This window comes from Cyanistes caeruleus, chromosome 19, assembly GCF_971803275.1.
Source record: "Cyanistes caeruleus chromosome 19, bCyaCae1.hap1.1, whole genome shotgun sequence".
In the NCBI taxonomy this organism is placed as follows: Eukaryota; Metazoa; Chordata; class Aves; order Passeriformes; family Paridae; genus Cyanistes; species Cyanistes caeruleus.
Genome location: NC_141719.1, coordinates 6,971,055 through 6,997,147, shown reverse-complemented (window position 1 = coordinate 6,997,147; position 26,093 = coordinate 6,971,055). Strand labels below are relative to the sequence as shown.

The following is a 26,093-nucleotide window of genomic DNA, read 5'->3' as shown; positions in this document are numbered from 1 at the left end:
ATTCTGGCCACATTCTTTAGAAGAAAAGGAATATCCCCTTGACAAGTAGTAACTCTGTAAAAATGTGTGTTCTCCCTGAGGTTTGAAAGCCCAAATTTGCACAGATGCTGAGCACATTCCCTCTATAACACAGGCTCTAACCTTGGTAATTAGGCAATTCCCTTCCATCTCTCTGTGACCATTGTGCAGCTTTGAACACAGAGAGGTTACATCAGCAGTCACCCATTATGGATTACACTGGAATAGCCCAGTTTGATTTGTTACCTTTCACTGTGGAGGTTCTGTCAATAAAACCCAGCTCTAGGGGAAAAATGAAAAAATCAATCCACCTCAAATCCTATTTTCAGCTGTTATTTCAGGCTGCTGTCCAGACCACTGCAAATTTGCAAGAAAAATGAGAGTAAAGCAATTCAGCTTTTCACCTCAGCTTACAAAACTCAGACTATTTGAAGGTTGTGTTTTGGATAGAAGCAAGTTGTTTTAATGATCCTGCAGCAAACTGCACAGATTCACACTAAAATACTTCCAGTGCTACCTACATTTATGATTCAGGGAATACACAGAGAAAAACTTGGAAGTGATGAAAGTTTACTTCTCAGTAAGCATTTGCTTTTATTTGGAATTTTATGCTACAAAAATTATAAAAGCAGCTGAGAACTTATCCCTTAAACAGTTAACATAAGGAATGTTTAAAATGCAGTTGTTTCACCAAAAGTTAGCTTATCTGATGTGAACATGAACTAGCTTCTCAAATTCTGTATCAGCTATAAATTCAGAGAACTATACCTGTTAAAGTGCACAGTTTACATTCAGCATTAAAATAGATAAGGCACTTGATTAAACAACTTAATTAAAGCAAATTAGGTAACTATTGCTCATCTGCATTGTAGATGATTATTTTTTCCTTCACCAGAACAATCTCTGCAGGGCAGGAACATTGAAAGAGATAATTGATCCCCCTCCAATATTTACTGAGTAAATAAAAGCAACAACAACATAGGAACAAGCAGGTTTTTTTCCAGTTGTGTTAATTATGGATGACAGTACTTTGTGTCCCAGCTTAGGTTCTTCCCAAGACAAAAATCCAGCTATACTGTGGGTTTTTAGGAAGAAAATAGAAAGCAAAATCTGTATTAAAGATGTAGAAAGTAACACTGAATGTCTTCAGACATCTATCAAGAGGCCAATTTTAGAAAAAAAAAAATTACTATATCTCAAAACCCCCTTACAGATTTCTAGGGAGAAGAATATAGCAGTGAGGCTGAAAGAGAAACTGGATCCTGCAGTTTCTGTGAATGTAATGTCTTTTTTGTTTACTTGTGCCAGGTGTCAAGTGTTACTTCATACACAGGTGAATTTGGAAGTCACATTTTACAGGCCCCAAAATACATTAAAATATCCATGCAAGTGACCTTGAAGAACACACAGCTGAACTTTGAGGACAAATTGCCAAGGTGTAAAGCCAAGTAACTCTTCAACTTGCACAGAGCTTAGTACTCCAACACTAATTACTGTGTCAAAATGCAAAACCTCTTCTGTTATTCACTTGTAGTTACAGGAAGCACTGCACAGGACCAGCACCAGAGAGTGTTCACCTCCACCTTCAGTCTGTGTTCTTTTTAACTTTTGTCTTCAGAACAACATCAATTTCTTCATAAACAGGTCTGAAACAGAAGGAACAGGGTGACTCCTACATCACATTTCATTTTGACCAAATGCAGTAGGGAAATGCTATTCAAAGTTTACTCTGTAGCTTCCCTTGCAGGATGCCCAGGTTTCCATGGAAATGAAGAGTCAACCCTGCTCTGATTGTCTGACTGTACATTTAATGAGGAACCTCTGGACATTGCCACTTTTGATCAAACAAGTTTGGGAACAGAACTGCAAAACACAAATCACAAGTGCACCACAGTGCAATTACTGCACTAATTAAAAAACCCAGAAACAATGGAAGCTTTGTTGAGATTTGCCTACCTCAAAATATGACTCCTTAGAAATAAGTTTTGTACAAATAGCTCAATATTTTTTTCTTTTTGCTATTTACTGTTAGAAAGGGGAGTTCTGCCATCTGTTAGGTTTTGTATTAGTTTGCTGTCTCACTATTTTGACCTCCTTGAGAGACACAACATCCATTCCCCCTTGTAGTTTATACTTAAACGAAGGATTTTTTTTCATATGCAGTAGAAAAACATTATCTAAAAAACAGGATTGCTATGAACAGAAATTCCTTTGGTTACCTCATTCAGAACTACCTATGCTGAAGTTCAGTCACCTTCCTCCAGCAGGACCCTGACCTGCTAACTGGCATTTTTACAGATACCAGTTAATGAGATGCTACAGTTTATTCCTCAATTGGTTAATTGGAAGAAACCATGCAAAATGCACCCACTGTCCTTTACATCAATGATGCAGTTGGTCAGTTAACTCAGCCTAAGTACAGTGCTCTGTTTTTCCTCTCAGAAGAAAAAGCCATTTTGCCTTTGGTACCTCAGAATTTAAAAAGTTACTTACTCAGTGGGAGCCAAGGGATCGAATTCCATTATCTCATAGTAATGAGGTGACTGTGACTTGTTCTTTGATGTAGCTGAAGAATAAAGATAGGCACACACATCCATATTTAAGTAAGAATGAAAGCATGATTACTTCATGTTTTTTTGTGTCTTCCTGAAAGTAGCACATTATCTGCCATGGATTCAGCTGCTTTACATGCTAAAATGGACAGATGTGTAACAGAATCCACGAGCAGTATGACTTTGTCAATGTTTGTTGCTGTCCCTAGTCACAGACAGCCATTATGTAAAGGCCTTAAGTTCTAACAAGAAAATGAAAGAGGAGATTTGCAGAATTTATTACCTGTTGGTGCTGGTCCATTTGATGGCACAGTCTGTACAGCCTGCAGACTTATTGGGTTCAGAGGCACAGGGCTTAAAAGAGTTGTCAACTAAGGACATCAAGCAAAACAATGCATAAACAGATTGTTCTATGAGAACTACTTTGACCTAACTTACATAATTGCTGATTTATCTTTAAACTCTCTGACTGCTGCAGGTAAAATTCCAAGGCCACAGTTAGCAGCCCAATTAATCTTCATTCATCATACAACCTTCAAAGCAACATTTAGTGCTCTGTAGCACATTTGTATAATTTACTTCTGTGTGATTTGTTCCAACACACAGATTCAAACATCTGCTTTTATTTGCAGTTTAAAATAAGGACTGTGCATATTTGTTTGGGAGCTGCTTTTCATCTTTTCTATTTCATACTGCCTTCATAATATTATCTCAAAGTCCCTTCAGATTTTTTCCATTCCTTCTGTCATGGGTGTTTCTCTGCAGCATGACATTTGTCCTACACTGTACTTGGGGTTTAAGTGATTTTTTGGTGGGCTATGTTTTTGTGGGGGCTTTGAGGTTTTTGGGGTTTTTTTTATGTTTATTTTTAATATCTTACTAGAGATAGAAAGTATACCAGAGTAACATCATGGCAACAGGAGGAGATCTCAGCTTGCTTTGCATAGCAACAAATTAAACACAAATAACAGAGCAAGTGTTTTCTGCCAATTCCCCTGGGATTGTGCTGAACCCAAGGAAACAGGCTCCCACATTAGAATCTGTGGCAGCCAAAGAGGAAAGTTAACCTAGTTACCAAGTAGAATACTCCCTGAGGTATGGAGAAGGGCCACAGAAGAGAACTTGGCATCACACTTGGACAGCAGTGGGGATAAATCCAGAAGTTCTCATTTGACATGTGCAAGACAAGAGTGATCATCCCAAACATGAGTATTACTCACATTGCTGTATGTGTTCACATTGCTATATATGTGTCCAGCTGGGCTCCTTAAACTATTGTTTTGTGCTTCAGCTGCAAATCTAGGAGAGAGCAATACATTAAATGTAAGTAAGAAACGATCAAAACTGTTTATTCTGATTGTTCCATTATTTTTTAGGCTGGCCTGTCTTTCCTGTGTGTCACAACTGAGAGCAGCGTGGGCAGATGGACCAGTGCCCCATGAACAGGAATTACAAGGACACCTCTCCTGTCCTGAACTCTTTTACTGACCTGTTTCATGTTTCTCACTTTCCCTGCTGAAAGTCAGGTACATTTATGTCTATTTATGACAAAACAGTGATGCAGGCATAAGTGCACTTTGAACCCTCTCAAACAATGTCTAGCACAGAGGGAATTTGCACTTGCTTTACTGGACTAATATGTAAAAGTAGTAAATATGTGTCCTCAGAGCTTCTTGTATTCACTAGATGAATTACAGAGCACTAACATCCCTGAGGATCTGTTCCCCATTCCCATTCCTTGATGAGACACTACTCACAGGGATTGCTTTGAATTTGTAGGAGTTGCTGAATCCAGCTGTGGGTAAATTGATGGATGAGGCCTGGGTTTATCTTCAGGGTGTGCAGATAAGCCATCTGAAATTCAAAGTGGTAATTTAAACATTATGATGCAAAAGTAGCTACTTGTACTTTGAACACTAAAAGAGTAAAGGTTTTGTTTGGAAGGCCTATAAAGAGTCTGAAATTAATTGCTGTTTATCACATGAAAGGCAAAGTTCTAATGACTTTGAAAAGTCCTAGACCCAAGATATGTATCTCTATATTTAGAGCATCAGCAGAACTCTACATGATAGATACCACTTAAAACTTGTCACTATTTGTAAAGGATTAAAATAGAATTATAGAGATTTATTCCCAGGGGGACATTCACACCTTTAGCTTTAGTATATGGAGTTCCCTAAAGTGGGTAAAGGAGGGGCTTCTGCAAACAGTAATTCTGGGTCTCTGAAGCCAAAAACTCCTGTTTCTTCCTGCCAAGTCTACAGAACAAACAGCTACCAGAGTTTTACAGGCCTCACTGCAGCAGAAAACAGAGCTCTACTGCTCAAATCAATGTAAAAGGGGAGAAAGATTATTGTAAAAAAATTATAGGCAACCTCATAATACCTTACAGTTTTGTTGCTATGGACACATTTCAATTCTCCTTTCAAAAAAATTCAAGGAACATCCTTAAAGAGTATCTTTGTTTTCTTTCTTACAAGGAACTTCTTGATTCCTCCACTAAGCTCTTGTGGGTTTGTTTTAGGGAATCAGAGTGGGAGGGAAAGGGGCATTCACCACTTACTTCCTGGAGAAGACACTGCAGGCTCACTTTGCACCACTGCAGACACAGAAGATGGAGAATCTATGGAGAGGCCAAGTAGATCTCCTGAGGGAGCAGATGGCTGTTTCCTGTAGAGCTTAACATTTGAAAAAGAGTAAGTTATTTGGGGTTTTTCCCCAGAATTTTGTTTTGTTTTAAGGAATTTGCATACTTTTAAACGAATTGCTGTTTTCACAAAATATAAACTTTTAAAATCTTATTATTAAAAACTGGGGAGTGTATGAGAAGATCAAGACTCTGTGTGTGTGAAATGTAGCTAAGGAAACAAAATATGCATTTCAGAAAAGATAAATTTCAAAAAATAAAGAAAACCAGTTCTGAAATAGAAAATAGAAAGGACTCAGTGCTTTCAGCTATTCTGAACTTGTTTGGATACAGGTTTGATATTTATCTTCTGATCAATGAGACCGATTTTTTTCCATCCCCATTTTGGATAGAAAAAAAAAAATCAAAACCACAATAACGTTTCCTAGGACATAGAAAAGAGTTCCTTTCCTTTCTCCTGTGAATGTGTTGGAATTAAAAATGTAGCCAGCCAAAGGTTTGATGAAACCATGTGCTTGAATCATACAGGTTTGGTAACACCAGATGAAAAAATAAATAGAAAAAAGATGACACATTTTAAACTCAGTCTCCTTAATAATATAAAAATTCACAGACTGCAATATTTGGATTATTAACAAACCCAACAGTGCATCTATCAAGCAGAACCATCCACCTACATAACCAGAACAAAGTAATTGTGGCTTTTCAAGGAAAACAAGACAATCTTCTACCTTTTTAATAATTTTCAGCAGTATTTCAGCATTCAAAATGCATTTTCATGTTGAGTCCTAGATGACTGCACAATTATGGCTTAGCAGAAGATGAAATGTGCAAAACTACTTTGGGCAATACAATTTACAAACATAATTATCAATCAATAAAGGATGGTCATTAAAAGTTTGCTACAAGCCATTATTCACAATTCAGAAAAAGCTTTGACTCAGGAAAAAAAATCAACAGAAGAAGTGAATTCTCAAAGTGCAGCAGTATTTCAGTCTCTAGACCATTAACAGGAAACAAATGAAAATAACCTATGGTTTCTCTTTTTTTGCACAGCAGATATTTGTGCCTAGCTGGAGAGGTAATAAACCAGCATTTGAATAGATTTCTCTCTCATTTTTCATGCCCAAGGTTCCCTCTTGGATCTGACATTATTTTCTACCTTAGCTACATGAATTTGCATGCAATTTTGCAAGTGAGACTTTAGAAAAATCATTGAGTAGTGTCAGTCTGTTGTCTCCTACACCTCTCAACTAGAGAACAGAATTCTGCATGTATCAGAAATGTATTTTTCACAAGGAAGAGCAAAAGGAATATTTGCAGTTCAGGAGTTCATCCTCAGTTACCTCCTCCCGCTCATGCTGTATCCTCTGGTTCTCCAGGAAACGAACTCTGTTCCGTGAGAACCTGTTGAAGGTGCAGATTAAATGTTCATTCTTACATTCCTGTGATGTGCTTCTGAAGAATATCAAATCAGTTAGAATAAAGTTTTGATTCTCAAAATAGTCCTGAAGCACCAAACAAGCGCTCCAGGTGCTGTCTCTGGGGCACTTGTGTTTATTGGCAATCTGACCCCAGTTCCAGGGCTGTGGCCCTGGTGTCTCCTACACCAACACCAGCTGCTTTGTTCCTGGCCCCATGCTTGGAGACAGTCATCTGCCTGCTCCTAAACAAAACCCAAAAGGCTCCTCTGAGAGTGGTTTGTGTCTCTTCACACCAGGCAAGTAACTGTGAACACCCATGGTGCCAAATCCAGCTCCTTCTGACCAGAATACTCTTCCAGCTGAGTCCCAGGCAGCCTTCTGTCCTCAGAGCTCTGGGCATTCCCTCATGCCTTCCCAGGACACACCACACACCTATTCTGGCACACAGCTCTCTCATTAGCACAGGCTTTTGCAATAATTGTTTTAAAATGGAAATTAAAAAAAAATCTACCTGCATAAATATGTATGTTCTAGGAGTGATACCAGTGGGTCCAGAGCAGACCCACACAGGTGACACTGAGCATCCAGAAGGTCACTGTGTTTCAGCAGCAGGAGCTCTGAGTTGTATGGACAGTTTATCCAACTGCATTTGCTATTCAGGGTCACTGTACTAGGAAGGCCCAGGAAAAGAGTATAGATTCATGAAGAAACAGCAGGAAAAATCCTTTCCAACTGCAGAGCAGAAAGTATTTATCTGAAATGCAGGAAGAACCAAGGAGCTGCAGAGACACTAGAGGGAGGCACTGTTACACACACGAGTTGTTGGTTGCAGAGTGGAGATTGCTCCAGATGTAATTTGGATTCTACATTAATAATCAGAAGCAGAATATGCAGCACAATGTATCCTCCAGCAACACACAGAGTGTGAAACAGATGTAGCTCATTAAAATCAGTCAGCCCTTTACACACCTCGTTGTTCAGGGGGAGATCCAATGAACAAATCTTCTGCAACACAAAATTAACCAGATACATTTTTATACTTATCCACTCTGAAGTGGAATGGATCTGCAGTCAGGAAGACCTGTACCATACAAATAATGTAGCATTACATTACTAGAAGACAGTAGTTTTCTGTCCAAATTAATCACTCCTTCCATCACCATGTCTTTAGTGAGGAATCTGCTGAATTATATCCACATGCTCCTATTCACAGTTTGAGGTTCCTGGCCTCAGCAGTATTCATCACTTGTAACAAAAATGTAAGCCTGCATCCAACTTCAGTGGATTTACACAAAATCTGAAAAAAAATTCCTCTTTTGCTTATTAAAAGGCAAAACCTCCTAAAGGAAGAACTGAGCACACAGTTCTTTCAAGGCAGCTGCTGTAAAATCCACCAACACTACAGCAGACAAGATTTAAGAGTATATGGAAACCTAACATTGTCATGATAAGGCCCAAAGTTTATGCCTGACATTTAGAACAAGTGATATTTTCAGTGTGGCAGTGAGGATTAAAAAGAAAAGATGACTAAATTATATTAATTTGCTAAATTTAATAAAGAGCAATTGTACTTGATACATAGTGATTCCTAGAATATGTTTTAACTGTGGAAGAGATCATCCTCTTAAGATGGAAGGGTATCTCCTGTTAAATCAGAACATTCTCCATGAGTATACTCATGTGATACTTTGGAGAACAGCACTGGAATTTTAAGCTGAAAACTAATTTCAGTTTTGCCTGCATCCAGTCATGCTACCCGTGCCATAACAGACAAATACCCAGGATGTCAACAGGAGTGCTGCTGTGCTTTCATGTGTGAAAGAAAGAAACCTTTTCTGCTGTAAGACAAGCAGAACAGTATGTTTCAATCCAGCTGAGAACAGCAAGCAACTCTCCTAAGTGTGCAATGAGGCAGAAGGCTGCTCCATGGCCAATTCCTGCAGTAAAGATGTCAAAATTGTTTAGAAAGGAGGACAAGTATTCTTTGCTAGAAGCACAGACACTTAACAGAGATAAGCACTAGCACTAAAGGATGTGTAGCAGCTATTGACAAATTCACTGGACTCTGCCAAAAAGGATGTCAAATTCCAAATTATTTTTGTCTGCCTCCATCTGATTTCATGCCCATGCTGTTAACTTGCTTCACACCACTCTAATGTCTCCTAACTACCTTCCTGAACCATTTCTGAAGTGTTCAGGAGGTAACAAATACATTATATTCTCTTTTTGCAGTCACATCTCTTTTCTGAATTTAAGGATAAAATCTGTCTCCATGGGGAGGATCAACACTAGGCATAGGGATCATCTCTTCCTTTAGTGTATTTATTCAGGTAAGGTTCCAAATGTGAGGAGAGAGGCCCTGCACTCACCTTTCATGTCCCAGGAGGACATTATTCAGATCTTCATTTACTTGTATTAGCTCAACAACCACGTCTTCATTCTCCACTGTCACCAACAATTCCATGATCCTCTCCTGCATCATCCGACAGGTCTTGTACAATTTCTGCCCGAGGCAAGGAAAGAAAAAAAAAGTAAAAATCTTAACTGTGGTCTCTCAGTGTATTAATTCTGGAGATGAATGATAAGGACACTCAAACACTGCAGAATCACAGGTAACATTCTTAATTTATACAAACCACAGGGGTACCAACCATTGCAAACAGAACAATGTCCATGTCTTTTATCTTTGCAATGCAGGGTCACAACTCCTACCACCACATCACAACCCACCTCTTGCCTACCTCTCCACCCACCTTCATTTCTAAAGATATACGTGTCTCTAAAGCCTAAATTACAAATTGCAAGATAACAAAGTCCCCTCTGGGTGATGTAGAACCAATGTGATTTGATCCTGCTTGAAGCTGATTAAACTCAGCAGGGTACCTGGACACAATCCTGTTCAACATCTGCTTGAAGAAAAGACAATTTTAGTCTAAAGGTCAGAAGTGCTCTGTGATAAGTCTCAAACTCCAACTGTTCATTTAAATGGGAAGCCTGGATAAACTTAATATATGGATTTTTAAGAAGTTTTTTTGTGAAAAACACAAACCTTAGAGAATCATCAGATAGGAGAATTATGAGAGTTTATTAGAAGAATTTTGCATTATTGCCTGGTGAAGTGGAAGACAGTCTGTTTATATTACTCCCCTCTGCAGATTTTGCATGTTCAAAGAAACAAATTCTTTAGCAACAGGAGCTTTAACTCGGCCAACATTTTTTCTCCTTCACATTGCATTTGCAAATGCAGGCTGGCTCTGCTTAAAGAAGCAAAAAAGGGAGGGGGAAAATGACTGGTTTTGCACACTACTATTCAGCAATTGCTTTGATATTCAAAGTGATCTGATTTTTCCTCAAAAAAACCCCAAAACAATACTTCAAGTAAATCAATTATTTATTTAAAAAGCAATCTGCATCCCTTTGCTAGATCTGTGTCAGGACTGTAGACTGCTATACTTTTCAGTACTCTATCTTCATGGCCCAGGAAAAAACACACAGAAATGTGTTCAGCCTCATGTGTGTAATTGCATTTAACACCTCCCCGACTCCACACTTTACTGCCTGACCCACATTTAAAAAAATGTGTATTTCTTACAACTCCATTACACAGGCAGACTGACAAGCATCAATACTCAATAGAGAAGGAAATTGAGACACTCATTTCAGGAATGGATTTGCCTGAAAACTGGAATTTTACAATGCTGGAGTAGCAGCTGGAAGAGAAATCATCAGTGATTCCAATATATTTGTGCTAATTCTTACCAGCTGCTGATCTGGACCCAAATTCCTGCACATCCATGCATCCTATCTGTTCACTATGTCCATTCACCATCCAGAACAAAAGCTTGTTACTCTTCTTGGCTGATCCTGAACTATTCTTTCACTTCAGTTATTGGCCAGCATATTATTTCCAGTGAAATATGGTATCTTAAGCCTTGTCCAAAACAGGGTAGGGAAAGAGAGGATCCTGGCCACTAATGAAGATAAAGAACTGTAAACACATTACACTGATCAAGTTCTCCTTGTTACAATTTTTATTGAGGGACTCCAGACAATCTTAAGAACTAAAATCAATGTCTCCATCCAAGTCTAAACAAGCAGCTTTTTTAATACAGGATTTTGTTCTGTGACAACTAAAGCCCAATCCAAGCAATCCAGGTAGTGCCACTAACAAAAAAATAACATTAAACATTGTTCAAGGAACAAGCTAGCCATGCCTAATGTTTTACACCACCCTGTGCACAGGGGAAAAAGAACAGAAAGAACAACAGTGAAAGGAATGAGTTTTCATTCACTCTCCCACATATGGAAACTCCACACCCTGTCCTCAACCTTTTGCCAGCAATTTTATTACTGGGAGTGTCAGGAAGAATCCACTGGTTTACTGTGGGCAGCTGAATCTGTGCACCCACATACAGAAGTGCCACAGCAGGAGACAGGAAATAAAAGACAAAGTTTCTCTTTTTCCCAACCTTGTCATGGACTGGACAGAGGTGGTTAAGCATAATTAACCAATGTATTCTCAACAGCACCCAGTAGAGTTTTGTTGCACAGGAAAATTTCTACACAGGAGAAGCGCACTCAAGGCTTGCAAAAATTTGATGAGTTCTTCAAAACACTTAATGCTGCAAAACTGCCAAAAATGCTTCCTCATTGTAGCAGTTTGGAGGTAAGGTTAGAAACAGATGGATGTGGTAAAAGCTTTTTAAGTTCTCACAGACAACATGAAATCGAAAAAGCTTCCATTAACATAGGTCACCAATGCAAAGCTGAAGTAATACTGTGCTTTTAATTTCTAAACTGGAAAAAACAGCATAAGCACATAATATCACAGAAGGAACATGTACAGGTTCACTGTTGCATCACTGAACTATTGCAATATGCCTCCTTCAGGCTACTTTAAGAGCACACATGAATTCCTCTGTAGCACAGCAAGCTCCCAAGCTTTGAGGTCACATGCATAAAGCCAATGCTTCATATTCCTCACTGGCCCTCAGTCTGCCTCTAAGGGACTGGTGATAATAAAGAGAGCTCTGCAAGCTCCAGGACGGATATGAGAGCGACACTGTGTCATCATCTATTCTCCAGCTGGAATGTTCTTGAGGCTGTTTGACAGAACATGCTCAACAGAGAACGCTCCATTATGAAATTCCTCTGCCATTGGAATTCCTTAGAGCTTAAATTTGCATTGCAAGCTGTATTGTCCTTTTCTGACTATTGAGATGTCAAGGGAAGGTGAAGGAGATGAAAGAAAGCTGAGCAAAATGAGAGATAGAAACCTGTTGTTGGGTTTCATTTGTTAATCTGAATCCAGATGTTAAAAGACAAGATATAATACTTTAAAAAGCAACTGTAACCAAACCAATAGCCCCTATGAATGAATTATCATGTACCTGTAAAAGATTCATATCATCTGGATTTTCAGAGCCAGGAACATTTTCTTTCAATATTGATGACATGACTCTCACATTCATTTTTGCCATATCCAGTTCACTGTACAGTTTCCCAATCTGTTGGAATTCAACAGAAGAATATTGTGTAGGTGAACAGAGCAAGCTGAACAATTCTTACCTCTAATTTTACCACTTTCTTTCCCATTAGGTATAACATGGACTTAATTAGCATTATTTTACTCTAGTAACATGCCATGGAAATGAATGGAATAAGTTCAGCTTTTAAATGTGCACTCAAACTAAGATCCAAGCCTGATAACGCTGCTTGTTTTCCTTGCAGTTAACCCCTCTCACTGATGCTACTGCTCCTCCTCTTAGTTACATACAGGGCAAGCAGGAATAGAACTGTTCTTTCCTTCCTGCTTTTTACCATAACCTCTTCACACAAGCCTTATGTGAAAGTAAGTTTGGCTTTCCTGCTTATCTCTGAACAAGCTGTTATCAATTTGCATAAGAGCATTTTAAGATGTGATTAGATATCCACACACTCTAGTAGCAATTCCACAAAGCTGAGAGCAGGAACCCAGAGCTACACCCTGTGACCCCTGGGTGCCTCCAGTGGCACCCAGGCTGCTCCAGGCACACATTCACAGCACATTTCAGGAGCACCCACCCTCCCCTAAACCTGCAGTGCTGCACCTGCTCCGGGGTCAACAACAACGTTGGGCCTGTGGGAAGAGGCAGGAAGGAATGTTTGGCAGGACTGGCAGAGGATGGGGATGACTTTGCACAAGACCAGGTTGAAATCTGTGAAAACAGAAAAAAACCAGAGCTTGGGTTGAACAGAATGGCAGCAGACATCCAGTGGAGAGAGGAACATCTTGCAGACTACACAACTGGGCAGGAGATTCCTCATAATCAGTGCTCCCAGGGAATTTGTTGAGCAAAACCTATTTACAAGAATCTAATGGCCATTTTGTAATGAAATGAAGCTTGGAAACCAAATATCTTTGGAAAGCGTTTGCAAGTAAGTTCCATCACAGGATAAAGTGGGAATGGCTCAAGAATAGGCTAGCAAGGAATAAATAAGCCATCTAAGAGCAAAGAGTCCTCCCCAGAGTGCCACTGCAATTCTGCAATGAAGGACAGCCTGGAATGTGTTCACATTTGGAAGCAGTAGAAGGGCTGGAGGGCTGAGTCTGGGTCTCTGCAGAAGATAAAATACAAAAGTCTCTTGGACTGAAAAGGAGGAACAGTCTGAGAAAGCTTCATCTGCATCACATCTGAACTGACTGCTAAAAAAAAGTTCACATGTAAACCTCAGCCTGTACTACACACTACAAACTCTTCACTTCCTGGAGACTGAGGTAAAAACTGTTCAGGTCTGCTGAGACAAACAGAACATTTGCCACTGATTTTAACTGGCAAGTACATGAGGTAGACAAAATAATCTCTAATGTACTAGGTATGGAAAAAAATTGGTATCTATTGAGAGCATTCTTCATACAGCTTGTTCAAACAACCTTTAAATACATAAGCTTTTATGCACTCCACTATTCAACCAGCAGATCAAACTCAGGATAAATCTAAATTATTCCTGTCTGCACTGATTATAAACATCTAATTCTGCAACTGCAAGATTCCATGCAGTGATGGATGGCTTTCACACTGCCCAAGCTCTTGTGAAAATTCTTAAAAAAAAAAAAGAAATCTAGAAAGAATGGCATTAAACCATGTACTGTATTTTCAGCTGCTGTACAGTGCTCAAATCATATTTAATGTCCTAAATGCCACACAATACTACCTATGACATAGGCTTAAATAACACTTATTGTGCAAGCTGGAGAGATACACAGACAATAGTCTTTTCTTATAGATTTCTCTCCATTTAATCTTAGAGACAGATGATGCTCCTACTCTCAACAGTACGTGTTTTTGTAAAAATCTTACTCATTTTTGTTGAGGCTTTCAGAAGATGACAACTTTGGAGCACTAAGCACTCATTTATTTTGAAGTAAACTACACACACAAATCTTTGAAAGTCTCAAGACATAGATGCTTCATTCCTGAGAATATATCCATGAATCTGTACTTGGAAATGAAATAAACTACTATGTAGGTCAGGTTTCTTTGTTGTTACCTTAGCTGTTATAACTGGAACTGATTCTTTCTCATGTGCTTACGTAGATTGGTCATATTCTGCCCCAGAGCATTTAAATAAAAAACCCCTGATCAAACTTCTGTGCCTTCTGTGTCCCATAAAATGAACACATCCCATTCCTGAAGTGTCCTTGTATATCCTCACCTTAGATCCACCACTGCTGGTGTTGGAGGATGGAAACTCCACTCCTTTCTTCAGCAATTCCAGGTAAACTTCTTTTACTTCACTCACATCCACCATCCCTTGAAAACCTCGTGCCCAAACCTGGATTTGAAATATCAGGGAGAGTAACAGTCACAGAAATGGTCAGTCAGTGGGTCAGTCAACTGCATTTAAAATCTATGGTCCTAAAGACAGATCATTCCCTTCTTTCACTCTGGACAACTCCATTCAGTGCAGCAGGAACCACAACAGCTCCAAAGTTAAGGTCTGCTTTCAGAAGAGGCTCCCAGGCTGCACAATTAAACATTTAATTAAACAGGCTGCACAATTAAACATTTACCACGTGGCAGAAATACTATGAACACTCAGAGTTTACTGCAGACTCACCATGATAAAGGTCAGTATTTTCTCCTGCATGTCAATGGGCAGGTTGTATCTTGGGTTCAACAGTTTCACCAGCTTGTCTTTGCAGAAATCCTTCTTCACAACTAAAGACTGGAATCTTGGGCCACAGTTTTCCATACACATCTCAAGCAGCTGCACACACACAAAAAAACATCTGTTACACAATGAATAGAGGGGGAAAAGCCACACAACTTGATGGTTTTTGTTTCTTTTTGTTTAAGTTGTTTCAAGGAACTATGGGGAAGAGTGGGAATGGAATAAACAGATAACTGCTGACTAGAATGTCTGACGAGGTCAGTTCAGGGAAACAGCAGCTCCCTGTGTGCTCTGTTTTACCTGCACAGCCCAAAGGAGCTGTGCCAGCCAGAGTCACACAATCTTTAACAGAGTGCCATGGTCACACTTGTTTCCATGTCACAGCATTTACTGAACACACAGCTGGAAATCTGCCCATATCTTAAAAATTATTTGTACAGGTTCAGCAATAGAATTAATTCACTGCCTAGCACATAGATACCCTGGTCTTACAGATTCTGAAGAGCTCTGCAAGAGAAGAAAATCAGATTACTAAATGCCTGTCCTCTAATCTGCCCAGTGAGAGATTAATGATAAAACAGGAAAGAACAAATTCACCAACTTGGAGCATAATTTCTCCATGTGTTTCAAAGGTCACATTGATTTGAAACAGATGAGCTGAAATGTTCCAGTTGTCAGATTCATCTTCATGAAGGAAGTCTACTTCCAAAACCCTGCTTCAAATGCTTAGAGCATGACCCCTTCAAGCACCATGCCTGCCCTATCAAACACAGAAGGATGTGGTAAGGACGTAATATTTCTCCCTTGTACATCTGGAGGTGGCTGATTACAATCCCCATTTTGCAGGAGATGTCAAAAACTGCCATCACATCCCAGTCACCTGGGACTTGACAGGAAACTGGGCTCAGTCAGATCAGGTGCAGAATCAGGAACAGAACTCATCTTGCCCAGCCCAAATCTGAAGATGGATGATGACCCACACAGGGAAGAACAGTCACTCTTGTGCTTCTTTCTCTTCAACTGTAGCTTCATTTTCCCTCCCAACATAAGAGGGAAGACAAAAGGGTGAAAGCAAAGGGATGACATTAACAAAAGGCCACAAAATTTCATGTGTTTTGAGAAAAAAACTTCCCCTGGACCATGTAACAGACAGGACATATTCTAAAAAGGATACATGTATTTAAAAGGGATGATATTGTGGTCTTCATAAAAGTAGGTTAAGTATACTTTCCTGTTCAGAACAGACTACATTTGACTAAGTGAAACCATTTTAGTAATTCATTTTCTAGCCTCAAGACTCAGGGATTTTTCTCTCAGTGTGATCAGGAGCTTACAGAAGAACAGGTTTAAGGCTGGAAGAAAATATATTGTCAAAATGAAATCAGGGTAGAACAAAGAGACACTGGCAGACTGGTGTGCAAAAAGCTAACTGAAAGATAATTACAAAAACCTCTTGGTTTAAAACATTACTTTTCATAGAGAGTACATGAAACATATGCTAACAAGCCAAGTCATTTGCTTGTGCAGTACTTCAAAGATGCTTTGTGTAAAATATTTTCAACCCAGTGCATGGGAAACTTGTTATACTACTCCCTATTATTAATTCCCTACTTAGGGGACTGAGTATCTACGCACTGAATGAAGGTACTGAACCAATGGTCTGAATCCTCCACTCAATTATGCCACCCCAGCCCACTCACTCAGGATAAAACTAGGCTGGTATAAGAAAAATTAGAATTTGACTCAATTATTTTTGAGTGGACCATTCAGGAACAAGCCACTCTCATGCTAGAAACACCTTTCATTAGAATTTCAATATGGGTATTTATTGTGCAAATAGGACTCCAGTGCAAATAGGATTTCATAGTCCCAAGCACCTACAGTGGAAGGAACAGAGCCAAGCTGGCCAAGACAACCACTGCTCCATGCAGCACAATGGAAACTTCCCAGAAACATGTTTTAATAACAAAACTGGCAAATTGACTTCAATCAAACCATTAAACTTCCTGTCAATGGCAAACAGGACATGAGAAGTGCTGGAGTTGACAGAGCTGCTGTGTTCCAGGATAACCAATCCCACAGATCTGCACTGAGCAAAAAAAGGCAAACTCTTTAATCCAAGGCCTCTGGTTTAAAGGACTGAACCACAGAACTAAAATGATAAAAGGCATCCACAAAGAGGTGAAGCCAAACTGTGAAGCAGAAACAAAAAACAGGAGAAGTTGGTGAGTACAGCAGAAAGCCAGCTATGTTCCTTAACAGATCTCACTCAGATTTCAGGCCTTTTAAAACAGCCATTTGGCTTTTAATACATTTGTATTAAATGGCCATTTTGTACATTTAAAACAGCCAGGTTTGTCCCATAAAGCTGAGCAATGGGTGCAGCTTGTGAGGGATGCTTCTCCGACCCAAGGTGGCTGCAAGAAAACCCAGATGAACGGTTTGCTTCTTCACACTTCTGACTCAAGGGGAACAAGCCATTAATCCATCTCCAGGATTACACTCCACTGAGCACATCCTGATGCCTGCCCATCTCAGGTTTGGAACTGCAAGATGCTGTTTCCAAGGCCAGCATTTAAACCAAACCAGTATGAGCAGCTGTTTCAGCTGCCACTTACCAATTACAGTGCAGGGGCTGGGTACTCTCAATCAAAGTCCAGCACTGAAAAAACACTGAATTTTCAGAAGTCTTGAGTTTTTCAGATTTCACACTTTAAACACTGAGATTTGGATTTCTTTTGCTCCCACTCAATGTCCTCTTCTTTTCTTCTTTGTCAACATGTATATAAAGTATAATAAAATAGAGTACTACTCTTAATTGAGGAGCTGGAGGACTCCAGCTTTTGTTTTTTAGATCCTCCACTTTGTGAAATGTTAATTTAACAAACTAAAACCTGAAGGCCATGTGTACCATGCTAAATTTTTTCTGCATCAGAAAAATTACACACAATAAAAAGGAAAAGTGGAAATATTCTTAGGGAAAAAAAAACCATCAAAATTTAATTCTAAGCAATTATAGGATGGCTTATGTTGGAAGGGACCTTCAAGATCAACTAGTTCCAATTCCCCTGCCATTCACATCAGGTTGCTAAGAGCCCCCTCTAGTCTGAACCTGAACATTTCCAGAGATGGGGCATCCACAATTTCTCTGGGAAAATGACTTCCTTTATAATATTTTCCAACAATGTAATACAGAGGTGAAACAGTAATTTAATTTTAAATTTCTGCCCACTGTTTTGAATGCAGGAGTGAGAGGGACACATCCAATAAACGATTTCCCCATGTGCTGTTCAGCTCCTGAGACCTTCCAGGTGTCAGAACTGGGGCACTGCAGCAAATGCTTAACAAAACCACAAACAAAATTTATGTATCCAAAGTCTACCAGCAATAAAAAGTAACACACACGCAGTCTGTTGGATTCCTGCCTGAAAGTTCTAATCCTCTTCACGCTGATTGCACAACCTCCAGTGCCAGCCCTGATCTCTCGGTGTTATCAAAGGCATGAGGCAACTCCATGGCCTGACACAAACACAAATCCACGTGATTTCACACAACTCCAGCAGCTCCTGAAGCCAAGCCACATTATCCAGCTGGCACCCAGCCTTCCTCCTCCAAGTAAATAAAGCATCATCTAAAAGCAAGGAGGAGGAACACACTGCTGAGATTTAACTCAGCAGCAGAATCAGGGATAATGTGCAGTCGAGCTGCTTCCATGAAGATTTTCACACTCCACCCTGTGTGTATCCTCTGGGAATGAGATCCTTAAACAGCTTCATTAGAAATACTGAATTCAAGGATGTCAAGGTTGAATAGATAGAATTGGATCAAAGTGCACTTGTAAAGAAATGTGATTTGTAGATCCTTCTTAGTTTTATCTAATGTAGGTAGGAGAGACAATCTGATTTGGAGTCTCAAAAGGTAGAGGACCACATTAACTGTAAGAAACACAGGCACTAACAGTTCATCCAAAAAGAACACTTAGTTTTGCAAAACTCTGTGAGGAAAACAATTTTTAAGAGATGAGGGTTACACAGGGAGGGAAGGGCTCGTGTTTCAAGAATTGAAAATGATTTCTTTTTTTCCATTTGCAATCAATTACTGTTGTCATCTAAACATTTCAAAATGGAAAACAGGAACAACTTCATTAAGGTAATTAAGAAGATAAAAACAGAAGATACAGAGCATAGGAAGAGTGTTGTGGGAAAGGTAAAAGCCACACATGGCCAGCAATGAGGTCATCAAAAGAAAGATTTTACACATGCTGAAATTATGGCAGTACTGGTAAAAAAAAAAAAAAAAAAGAAAAAGGAAAAAAGCCAGAGGCAGAGGGAGAGGCAAAGCATAAAAGATCTTATGTAAGAACTAAAACTAGAGAGAGAGAGAGAGAGAGAGAGAGTTAGAAGAAAGGCTGGAATTTATTCAAATAAAAAAATAAGAGGAAACAAGATTATGGAATACAGGGAGAAGAAATCTGCAAACAGAAAACAGCAGCTGGGCCAAGAGGATGTGACTGCCTGGCAGGCAAATTACAGGTGTGCATGGGAATGGTGAGGATGGGGAAAGGGGCAGGAACAGGACAGGATCTGCACTCCCAGCTGAACCTGCTGCATGCTCCATCTGCAATACAATGAGCTTCCAGGTCAGTGTGCTGTCTTCCTCTTGGATAGACCTGGAACAAGATCCTTCTCCCACTTTTACATACTCAAGAGCTAGGCTATAATGTCACCTTGGGTATATCTGCACTGTAAATACCCAAGGAACAACTCCCAAACCTAAACCCTGGGTTATCAGCAGAGACTATCAGGCAAATCAGAACAGAACCTCAGTGCACAAGGGCTGCAGGAGACACACCTGGTACGGTGGAAACACAGTGTTTACATTATGCAAATACTCAAAACACACGAAAATGTGACTCATGAGACAGTGGAGGAAGCAGCCAGGGAAGAAGTGTGGAAACTGAGTGAGCTGAAGGTCGATATTGACATGTTTAACATTTATCTGAGTCTCTAACTCGTCAGGAGACACTTGGGCAATTGCTAAGCAACCTACAATTTGGCACTATCCATCACCCATTTTCTTTAATCACTTCTCAGCACATCTTGATAGAGATAATGATTTTGCACAATAAATACCAAACCCATGAGCAATAGTACTCAAAGTGATGCAGACAGGCCTCTAAAACCTCAAAAAAGGAAACAGTGAAGAAAATACTTTGAGCCAATTAACAAAAGACTAAAATCCTCAAGAACTTAAAATACAAAAGACATCACTCCTGTCACAGTTCCACTATTGCGAGTCAAGAGTAATTCAAGTCAGAAACTCAGGACTGTATTAGAAATTTCTGCATTAAAATACTTCAGTAAATCTTAAACTGTGACTGAAATCACAACAGCCCCCCAAACCCTGGGGCAATTCAGGAACACTGTCAGATTCTAGAGACCACATTCTGTCAGATGAGGATTTCCCAGACACTCTAACCTTTAGTTATAACATAATTTCACACAGCTCACCCTGCCTCTCACTCCCTTAACTCACCAGGGTTAGCTTTTCCTTCAAGTTTATAGTTTATATGTGATAACATTTCCTTCAACCAAGCACATGTCACACATTCCACCATGCTGCACACTGCTTGCTTTGACTAAGATCAGCACCACAAGGTGAGTAATAGGATGGGCAAATGTAGCTTTTATGTATTATCCTAACCTCCATGTCTTTCACAAACAGGTGGGATTCTCACAGGACAGTCACTGGAGCACGTAAGAACTATCCTACTTTTACACAGAACAACTCCCCCCACAATTTGCATCCTCCAGGAGTCCATGGAATGCCAGCAAACCATCTGATCTGCACTGTGGCAGTGCTGTACACACAAACAACAAAGACTGAAAAGGTCCTGGAGAGTTGTGTCAGGGATAATTTGCATGCCACTTTATCATTTAGACTGTTTGCCTTCTTAGTGTCTAATTAATATAAACACAGCTGTACTTACAGACAAGGTAAGCCTGATCTCCTTGTGGTTACAGTTTTTTGAAAGCTTCTTCTTCAGTGCTTTAACTGCATCTTTTGGTCTATGACAATAAATGAAAGAGGAGAAGTTACCAGTGAAGTTTTCTAGTTCATAACTTCATCCAAGTACCAAAAATACCAGCTTGAGATACAGGACCAAATCCACCCCTGTGTTTACACCCACATAAAACCAGAGCAATTGCCCCACTGATTTCAGCAAAATCTCCTCAGCACCGAAGTAGAGCAACAAAGCAGTGAATCAGGTTTGGTACTGCAGACTCTGCATTACTCCAGAGACTTGTGCAGAGACTTTGCATTCTCTTCTGCAAAGTCTGCTCCAAAATTATATTTTTCCACTGTTGTACAATATAATTACTTATCCAGCTTTTGCTGCCATGAAAGGACATATCAATTGCCAGATGTATCAAGAGTTGACTGGTAGTTCTCATGTATGATGCAATTAGAAAATATTCTCCTGGGAGTGCTGTCAGGAGTAGGGGTGTCATGGATAACTTCCAATCTTATAATTGCAGGATGCACTTAACTCATCTGAGTAATTACCACGGATGGAGGGACAACCCACTCCAGCCCAGAGATAGGGGCATTTCTAACCCAGCCATTTTCATTTCTATATATACACCCCATATCTCTGAATTATCTGTGTAGGAGGAAAAGGAAGATGGTATTGAGGTTATCACATGTGGGAAGCAGTTTTGCCTCATTAATATGGACTACCTATAGTGTACAATTATTAGGGCCAGCCCAATGCTCATGATCAACATAAACAAGATGTCCTAATGTCTCTTTAGGATCTTTCTAGAATCTATGATGGAGCAATAGGTCCAAATACAATGTTTCACTGAAGAAAAAAGAAAAAAAAGAAATCTTTGTTAAAAGCATTTCAAAATCAGTGAAATTAACTTACATTACTACATTTCTTAGTTTGATGAGATATATACTTACTGAAAAAAAAAAAGAAGACATTTCTCTATTTTTATTAATCTATGTCATACCCAGGCACATCAGCAGAGCATCAAGTGATGGATGGGAGCACGAGAGTGGAGAAGTTTCCCTTGTAGAGAGCTGTACTACAATTCTACTCCTGCTTGCTTCCCTCGCTGAAGCATCTGGAAATGCTCTGGTCAGGAGCTGGATATTGCATTAAAATAACCATTTACCTAATTAGATGCAGCAGTTCTGCTGCTCCCACTGTCCTGTCACGGACTGTGACTAGTAGTAGCTGCCTAGGAGGAAGTTACAAGGGCTCTGCAAGCCCAAGCTACACAAGAGGAAACAGTTTACTGAAAAAAGGCTCTGTTGCATGGAAACTTTACATAAAAACTAACACTCAGGGTCAAAGCGTGCTGTTGCTTATGGCAATAACCAGAAGGAAGTCACTATTACTGACATTCCAAGCACTAAGAGCCACAGATGAGAATGTGGAATCCAAAACAATGAGGGGAAAGAAAAGCTGATACAGAAAAAAAACAAACACCTGTGCAGAAAGCAAGCCATACCTCATTGTCCTGGATAAAACTCTTCAGCTAGCATTAAAATATGCCATTGCTAGAATGAGTTCTCGCAAGGCAGTGCTGAAGCAGATCTAGCATGAGAACGACGTTCCTTTTTTGCCCTTTTCCAGGTGGAAATAAGGAAGCTGAGAGCAGCAGGGGCTGAGCACAGCTGGGCGCGGCTGCTCAGGGCAGAGAGCCCTGGACGGGGCAGATCCCCCTGCAGCATCCCTCACCCCGCACACACCGCACGGGGGAACACGGAGCTAAAACACAGTAATTTTAAATGGTGTTGTCGGCATCCAAGCGCTCAAAGCCTTTTCCAGGCGGGTTTGCAGAGCACGGGCGTACCCGAGAAGTACAGTGTGTAAAAACGCGTCAGACTCGGATGAGAAACCTTTGTCACCACCTTTTCCTCTGGGGAAAAACCTCCGAGCCTAAGCCCTGAAAGCCCCGATGGCCTCAGAACCACAGCTGTGTTCTCCCTGCGCTGTTTCCTTTCGGGTCCCGTGCAGCAGCTGGATGCTGCTGGATGTGCCCGGGGGATGTCCGTGCCCTGTGCCCGCTCCTCACCCCTCCTCGGTGGCGCTGATCAGGTCGCAGATGTGCATGAACTGTCCCCACTCCTCCGTCTGCAGCGAGCCCAGCGTCGCCCGCTCTGCAAGGCCAAGGGGACGGGGGGTGAGCGCTGGCCGAGGGCCGAGGGCCGGCCGGGGGCTCTGCCCGGGGTTACTCACCGACCAGGCGGCCCACGGCGGTACCGAACGGGTCCTTCGGAGCCTTCCCGAAAGCCATGGCCGCTGCCGGCAGCGTCCCGCGGGCTCTGAGGGCCGGCAGCGTCCCGCGGGCTCTGAGGGCCGGCAGCCCCGGATCCGGCCACTCCCTCCCGCCCCGCCGGGCGCTCCCTTCCTGCGCTCCGGGGCCGCCTCCAGGTGCCGGGGCTGGAACCCGGTACCGGGGCTGGCACTGGAGCCCGGTACCGGGGCTGGCTCTGGAACCCGGTACCGGCTCTGGAACCCGGTACTGGCTCTGGAACCCGGTACCGGGGCTGGAACCCGGTACCGGGGCTGGAACCCGGTACTGGCTCTGGAACCCGGTACCGGGGCTGGCACTGGAACCCGGTACCGGGGCTGGAACCCGGTACCGGGGCTGGAACCCGGCACCGGGGCTGGCCCTGGAACCCGGCACCGGCTCTGGAACCCGGTACCGGGGCTGGCACTGGAGCCCGGTACCGGGGCTGGAACCCGGCACCGGGGCTGGAACCCGGTACCGGCTCTGGAACCCGGCACCGGCTCTGGAACCCGGTACCGGCTCTGGAACCCGGCACCGGCTCTGGAACCCGGCACCGGCTCTGGAACCCGGCACCGGGGCCGGCTCTGGAACCCGGCACCGGCTCTGGAACCCGGCACCGGCTCTGGAACCCGGCACCGGGGCCGGCTCTGGAACCCGGCACCGGCTCTGGAACCCGGTACCGGCCCTGGAACCCGGCACCGGGGCTGGCCCTGGAACCCGGCACCGGCACCGCACCGGCACCTCCCGCCCCCGCGGGACCGGCTCCTCCCGGGCATCCCCCGGCATAGGGGCTCTCCCGGACACCCCCGGGGCTGGGCTCTCCCGGACATCCCGGGGCACTGCAGGATGCTCCCGGGCCGGGTTCCCCCGGGGTCTCGGGGCTGTCCCAGAGCCGCACGGACAGCTCAGTCCCTCGGTCCGGACCCACAGCACCCCCTGATCTCTGCTCACACAGCCACGGGCTCATTTTCCTGCCCCACATCAGTGTTTAACCTGCGAGCCCCTCGCTCAGAGGCAGTGCTGTTTCAGCCGGGTCCCGGCTGGGATTTCACAGCTGAATCCACCAGGAACTTGGCGTTTCGTGGGGGGAAGCTCAGAAACACCCCCGGAGCCCCTTCTGCTGCTGCTGCACCCCAGGAGCAGGCAATGGAAACCTCTGCAGGCACCGCCGCACAGCCCCGGGCTGCCCCTGCTCTGCAGCCGCTCTCCACCCCCGGCCTTTTCTCATTTAAAAACGACACACGCAAAGATCTCAGAGAAACGGGGAAAAAAAACCCCCATTCTCAACAGTGAAGCTGAGCTCATCAAGTTATCCTTTGTGTTCTGCAGGAAGCACGTTCCTCCTGCCACACACACCTTTCCACATGTGGGATTTTAATGCTACAATTACTGCCAACGACTTCCATTGTGTCCCTTCATCACAAGCCTATCTCACACCTGGACAATACTTGGGAACCAGCGGAGGATGAATGAAAATTAAGATCTCAGCTGTAATTTTTGTTGGCTGAGAGTTGTAATTATTTCGGTATCAAACACACACAATCATATTAAGTAGCCTTTGAGTAGAGCTTAATGAGTCATAGAGTCGAGACACGGTGTAAGCAAATAAATTATTTGCCTGGCATTAGAATGTAATGGATTACAAAGTTCTGTTTGCACTATGAGGGTTTTTCTTAGGAGGCATTAATATTTCTTTTGTGTTTTGTACAACCCTGTGGCCCCATCTACTGGATGGTTTTAACGTCAATGCAGGAGAAAACCACATTTTTTGGTTTACCTGCAAGTATCTCTATGAAAAACAAGTTATCAAAGAACTCTTAGGCAAATTGATCACATACCATGGATGCAGGAGCCTTTTTCTAACACAATCTATAGTAAATGGGTGAAATCCATCATGCAGCCCAGTGAGGCTCCATTTGAGACTGTTCTAATGAACACATCTCAATTTTCCACACTTCTCTTATCCTGTGATTTAGCTTTGAAAACAGAAATCTGTTTATTTGTTCTTGTTCACAGAATTTTGAAAGATAGCCTCTAAACTTAGGTGTTTAATTCATTTGCTCTTTAACACTGAAATTATAATGAGTTTATTTAAGGGCTATTTAAATTAGCCCTTGTTAAACCTGCATTGTGAGTCAGATTTTGTTTCAAAGAACATATTTCATTGAGCTGATCAAGCGAAAAGATCCCAGTGAAGCATTTTTTTTTAATTGGAATTACTGATTAAAGTTACTCATTGAAATCAGCTTTTGATATAGACCTGTGAACTCTAGTGGGTTTTAGGTTCTGCTTGAAACAAAACTTCTCTGGCTCTTCAGCATTCTCAGGGCTGGAATCCTCAGAATTCATGAGCTGGTGGTCAAAGAGTCCCAGGAGAGCCTTAGTGCACTCCTTGCAATTTTACTATTATTGAAGAGATACTATTACACTTAATTATTACTATTTATGGACATTTTCTGCCTCTTGCAAGCACATAGAGTGTGTTATAAAAAGAAAGAAGGGGTTAAATAACTTCTCTTTGCAAAAAGTTTTGAAAGAAAAGTGTTGTGTGGCATTCTGTCTGCCTCAGCTCAGCTAACATGTATTTTATATATATATATATATATATATATACATATATATATATAACATAAGCAGTGAATTCGTTTGTACCAGAGATTTTGATGATGTTATGTCAATTGCAAATAAAAAAATCCCTAATTGCTATAGCTATGAAGAGATTCTTTTTTAAATTTAGTTTTGCTGGCTTTGCATTTCAGAGTTGTATCTCATTAATTAACTATAAAAATCACACTTTGCCTTATTTAGGGTTCAGTCCTATTTTCAAAGAATCACATACACACCCAGAGGAATGAATTAAATACTTAAGGAAGTATTAATGAATGAGAATGAATACTTACTTGAATGAAATACTTAAACAGCTGTCATTCATAATCTGATTTATGATATTGACCTGTACCTGCTTTTATTTGTTATATGAAAATAAAAA

General features: G+C 41.5%; 1 protein-coding gene across 4 annotated transcripts; it reads right to left on the bottom strand.

The window, feature by feature from the left end:
• Positions 1 to 587: 587 nt before the first annotated feature.
• On the bottom strand, positions 588 to 24,458 carry TOM1L1 (target of myb1 like 1 membrane trafficking protein). Of its 4 annotated transcripts, none has more exons than XM_086857731.1 (15): positions 24,098 to 24,458; positions 22,886 to 22,970; positions 20,785 to 20,863; positions 14,742 to 14,891; positions 14,337 to 14,456; positions 12,731 to 12,838; positions 12,032 to 12,148; positions 9,011 to 9,144; positions 6,564 to 6,624; positions 5,134 to 5,248; positions 4,328 to 4,424; positions 3,791 to 3,869; positions 2,854 to 2,941; positions 2,512 to 2,584; positions 588 to 1,664 (listed from the first exon to the last, which is right to left on the bottom strand). In XM_086857731.1, the coding sequence occupies exons 2-15, from the start codon at positions 22,921 to 22,923 to the stop codon at positions 1,604 to 1,606; spliced, it is 1,320 nt and encodes a 439-aa protein (XP_086713857.1). In that variant the 5' UTR covers positions 22,924 to 22,970; positions 24,098 to 24,458; the 3' UTR covers positions 588 to 1,603. The 4 variants fall into 4 exon arrangements, with proteins under 4 accessions (XP_086713857.1, XP_086713859.1, XP_086713858.1 ...); XM_086857733.1 differs by lacking the exon at positions 24,098 to 24,458 and adding an exon at positions 23,050 to 23,231; XM_086857732.1 differs by lacking the exon at positions 24,098 to 24,458 and adding an exon at positions 23,050 to 23,222 and having other exon boundaries at positions 22,319 to 22,970.
• Positions 24,459 to 26,093: the final 1,635 nt, after the last annotated feature.